The following is a 4,905-nucleotide window of genomic DNA, read 5'->3' on the forward strand; positions in this document are numbered from 1 at the left end:
GAGGCCGGGCTGGGCGCCGCCGGGGGGGACGCCGGCGGCGAGCAGGGCTGGCGCGGCGGCGGCTGGGGCTGCAGCGGCGGCGGCGGCGGCTGGGCCGCCCGCTCCCGCGACGAGGAGCGCCGCCGCGCCTCCATGGCCTCCAGGAAGCGCTCCTGCGCGCCGGGCAAGTCCTCGAAGCCGCCGTCGGAGCTCTCCGAGTCGGTGGCCTTGGCGTCGGGCCGCAGGAGCGCCGAGCGCCCCCTGGGCTCCTCGTCGTCGTCCTCGTCCTCCTCGTCGTCGTCCTCCTCGTCCTCCTCGTCGTCCTCGTCGGCTCCCAGGAGACGCTGCCCGCCCGCGTCGCCCGGCGCGCCGCTCTCCATGCGCTCCGTGTCGATGTTCTCGAGGTCGATCTCCTCGTCCTCGGCGTCGCGCTTGTCGCCCTCGCCGTCCTCCTCGTCGTGCTCGCTGCCGTAGGAGTTGCCCTCCTCGTCCGTGCGGCTCCGCGGCGCCCAGGTCATCTTGTTCTCCTTCTTGAGGCGCCGGCGCGCGTTGGCGAACCAGGTGGAGACCTGCGTGAGGGTCATCTTGGTGATGATGGCCAGCATGATCTTCTCGCCCTTGGTCGGGTACGGGTTCTTGCGGTGCTCGTTCAGCCAGGCCTTGAGGGTGCTGGTGCTCTCCCGCGTGGCGTTCTTGGGCCTCGACGGGTCGCCGAACTGGTACTGCCCATAGGGGTAGAAAGCCGGGTGCGGGTGAGGGAACGCCGCGTGCTGGACGCCGGGGCTGTCCTTCAGCTCATACTGGGCGCCCTGGTGGGAGCAAAGGCAGAGAGTCGGACGGGCTTCCCCGAGAAGCGAGCCTGCCCGGAAGGCAGCGAGCCCCCGCCCGCCCCCCGGCCCCGGCCCCGGCCCCGGCCCCGACCGGCAAGGGAGACGCAGCCGAGCGGACTCAGGGACCCTACCCCTCTGCGCCCTGACGAAGGCTGCAGTGGGGTCCGGAAATGGGCGCCTGCCCCATTGGACGACTGCCCCGCCGTTTGGAAAGAGGAGCAAGAGGAAAGTTACAGTTCAGCCTTCTGCGCTATCCCGGTGTTGGGGACGGCGACGGTAGCAGATTGGAGGGGGTGTTAGTGTGTGTGTGTTGGGGGGGGGGTGTTATTGCCTGTGATTTGCATCCTCCTTGCCATTTATCCATGGAGCAGAATTCTGAACCTTTCCTAGCCAAAGTGAATGCAGCCACTCCGTGTGCATGTGCGCATATATATATCACATAGAATTAAAGGGGGTTTCTTCCCTTCTGTTTGCAAACTCCTTCGGCCTTTAGTATTTGAGTGCCGCTTTCAAAACTGAGGAAACACCATCACAGAACAGCTCAGATTCGGGATGAACGGGTTCTTCTTTCATGGTAACAAAACAAGCATCTTGGGACGGAGCCGAAGTGGTCCTCCAGACCACTTGTCCTTTAGAACTAATAATGGGGATATGATGAAATGTTTACATCTCCGGCCTGCAACATCGCAGAAGTGAAAAGGAGCCTCTGCTCTGAAGTGAGCTAAATCCCTGGTTGGATTTCTGCGTCTCTTCGGCTCCCCACAGCCCCTCTCGCATAATGGAGGTGTTGCTGATAACGCCTTTTAAAATTGCCTCTCGTTCTGGGGGCAGGAATATAGGCATCTATACCTGCTTCCTGTGTATGTCCATAAAAGTGTTAGTCTGTTATGGAGGGGCTGTTAGATTGCCAAAAGAAAGAAAGAAAAGAAAAGAAAAGAAAAGAAAAGAAAAGAGAAAGAAAGGAAAGGGAAAAAAAACCTATCCCAAAGACAAACCAGACGGGCCTAAAATGGTTCTTGGTGACCATAATTAACCACTTGAATTAGCCACCTTAATTAATTAATTTAATTTCTATACCGTTCCTCAGCCGAAGCTCTTGAAACAACACGAAAACTTTGTACAACTCTATTAAAAACAGGTGTCCTTGTAGAAACAGTAAAAGAAACCTAGATCTCATACTTAGAGTATACGATTATATTCCTTGGATTCCCAAGCTGATATTTTCGTTCCAGGGGATGGTTGTTGTTGATGAAGATAACAACAATAATTTCAAAATATAATATCTTTCCTCTCCCTTCCTGGGCCTACTGACAGCATTCAAGGCGCAAAACGGGGTTATTCTTTAGCTAAGAAACAACGATCCGACCCAACAGCGGGGCAGTTTCTTTCCTGAGCAGCGCGTCTTCCCTCCAGCTCTCCCCGCACACCTTTGCTGCCCCCAGAAAGATTCCCACACCGCGCGGTTTGCGAGCTGCTTCGCGATCTGTGGGGCGCGCGGCTTCCGAAAAACCGGATTTATTTTTTTTTCCAAGGATCCGGGCGGCGTTTCAAGGAACGGCTAACCACCCACCCCGAACGCGCTCCGTGTGTCTCCGAGCCACCTCTGCGAGCGAAGCAGGGAGGGAGGGAGGGAGGGAGGGAAGGAAGGAAGGAAGGAAGGATCCAGGCACTTTCGCACGAACCGATCGCCTGCCTGAGCGCTTTCTCTCCAGGCAGACCGAGCGGGCGCGCGAAGGCGCCGAGCCACTTGCCCCGACCGCGGTTCCAGGCTCGCTGCTCGCCGCTGCGCCGCGCCGTTCCGCAGAGCGAAGCGAAAGCAGGAAAGGAAGGGGGCCCTTCCACCGAGGGGGAGCTCCGGAGCGGGGCCGGGGCCCGGGGGAGAGAAAGCACCCTGCGTTCTGCTTACCAGCTGCGGGAAGAGAGGCAACTCGGCGGCGTAGGGCAGGAAGGGCCCGTATCCCTGAGCAGCCGCGGCTGCCGCGTAAGGCGCTCCGTACATGGACAGCACGTTGGAAAGCGCTCCCGAAGGGCTCAGCTCTGCCCCGGCGCGGGAGTTGCCGTTCCCCTGGCGATCCGACGGGTAGATGGGCCGGATATACTGGCATCCCAGTTGGGAAAATGCCATGGCGGGGTGTGCGGAGGGGGGAGGGAAGGAGAGGAAGGTGGGGGAGAAGGAAGGAGGGGAGGGGAGAGAGGGAGGGGAGGAAGGGGAACGAGAGAGAAAGGCGAGCGAGGGGCGCAGGAGGGGAAAAACGCCGGATCGCTCGCCCTGCGCCTGCTGCACTTTTTAGAATATCTCAGAAACTCTGCCAGGCATTGGGGGCGCTGGGTGGGTTCGGGGGTGGGGTGGGGAGGGAGGAAGGTGGGGTGGAGACCAGGGGGGCTGCCGCGGCCGCCCCCGCCTCCGCCTTTCTTCTCCTTCGTCCTCTGGCCGCCGCTGCGTAACGATCCTTCGGCTCTTTCTCGCTTCACTTTTCCTATTGATCTGAGTGGACTGCGGGTCAGGTCCTAACAGATTGCTCGAGATTATTGGAACTCCCGCCTTTGATTGACAGCCGGAGCCTCTCTCTTAAGCCCCTCCTCCCTCCCTCTCTCGCTCTCGGTTTCTCACTTTAGCTCCCCCCTCCTTCCGCTCTCCGTTTACTGACGTCTTTTACTCGAGTGCTTTTCAAATCTGGCTGAAAATCGCCCATCAGTTCGGGCTTTTAGGTAGCTTTAACCCTGCCCCAGAATTGTTGCTGTAAAGAAATGATGGTTGGTGGTGGTGATTTCTCCGCTTTCACTGGAAATTGTAGCAGCTGCCTCTGCGGGTGGGGAGGAAGAGGGTGGAAAGAGTTAAGGCAGCGATTTGGGCAGAATTGGGATGTTATTGTTGTTTTCCTTTGAAAGGCACTTTCACCTCGTTTATTTATTGCGCGTTAATTTCTCCTTCTTTGCGGGGAGGATATTTCCCGCAGCCACCGACCCCATAGCTTCCACATCTGCCCCCCCTCGGGTTGGAGTTTCCTCAGCTAAATACGCATTTAGTGAGCCTCTCTCCTTTGCTCCTCTGCTCTTCCAACCCCAAGGTGTTAAGATCTCTTTGGCACAGAATTTTGGAGTAGTTTCTCTAAGCAGCAGGACAAGATACAGTCAGTAAGCTGGAAAAGCTGGGAAACTTGTGTGCAGAGATGATGGAGTGAATTTCCCCTCCAATAAGGAACTTCAAAAGACTTGCCGGACAGTTTGTTTTTTAAGCTCCAAGGTGGGAAAAATAAGGCGCATCAGGATTTTAACAAAGGAGACCCCGTGGGTCGATGGTAACTCAGTGGAGTGACCAAAACGGTGGCGCGCGCGCACGCACCATGGCAGGCTTTTCGGTGCAACTCATTAAGACCTTTTTGTCTTGGTGCGAAATCTCTAATTAGGATATTTATGATCGTTTGGCTCAGCCTCTGGCTTCCCCGGTGGAACCTCTCAGGAAAGGGAAGGGGTAGCGATACTTGATCTGGAGGAAAATGTAAATTCATAATATTCATAATAATGTGGGAGAGAAAATAAATATTTGGGGAGGTCCACAGTTGGTTTCCAGTGTTGCTGAACTCAGGTGGGCGCTGTCTTGAAAAAGACCCCTAAGAAATCAGCATTTTTCCCCTTCTTTAAAGCGTGGCATATATTCTACCCGCACAGTGCCTCAGACAGTTTTAGTCAGAAGTTAAGTGCCGGGATGCGCACGGGATAGCAATATTACCAGGAGAATTTATGCCATGTAGGGCAAAATTATTTGCGCAAATTATTTTGCAACATCCTTGCAGACGGTTGTGTTGTCTGTGGGGACGCACTAAAACCTGCCCTTTCTTTTTGCCATGCGCACGACCTGGAGCTTTCTATTGCGTGTACGATCGAACGTATAGAAGGGACGGCGCTGAGTTGGAGTGCTTCCGCTGTAAATCTGACTCGTGTGCCGTGTATAGATTTCGAAGCAACTTTGCAGGAAAGTAGATCCGACCGTTCCGTTCAGCAACACCCCCTCCCGACCCCGAATATTTCTCTGCACTTGGTGGATTTTCAGCTCTCTGTTCTTGCTCGATTCATTTCAAAGCCGGGGCGCCCCAGT

At 56.1% G+C, this 4,905-nt stretch overlaps 1 protein-coding gene across 1 annotated transcript in view; it reads right to left on the reverse strand.

Annotated features, from left to right (window-relative positions):
- IRX3 (iroquois homeobox 3) overlaps nt 1-2,934 on the reverse strand; it is a 6,501-nt gene extending 3,567 nt beyond the window's left edge. The window contains exons 1-3 of the mRNA XM_044428066.1: nt 2,716-2,934; nt 348-788; nt 6-284 (exon numbers count right to left, since the gene is read on the reverse strand). Coding sequence (XP_044284001.1) covers nt 6-284; nt 348-788; nt 2,716-2,934 — 939 coding nt within the window. The remainder of the gene's footprint in view (nt 1-5; nt 285-347; nt 789-2,715) is intronic.
- Nucleotides 2,935-4,905: the final 1,971 nt, after the last annotated feature.

The sequence above is a fragment of the Varanus komodoensis genome, unplaced genomic scaffold, assembly GCF_004798865.1.
Source record: "Varanus komodoensis strain SLA01 unplaced genomic scaffold, ASM479886v1 scaffold19, whole genome shotgun sequence".
Taxonomy (NCBI): domain Eukaryota; kingdom Metazoa; phylum Chordata; class Lepidosauria; order Squamata; family Varanidae; genus Varanus; species Varanus komodoensis.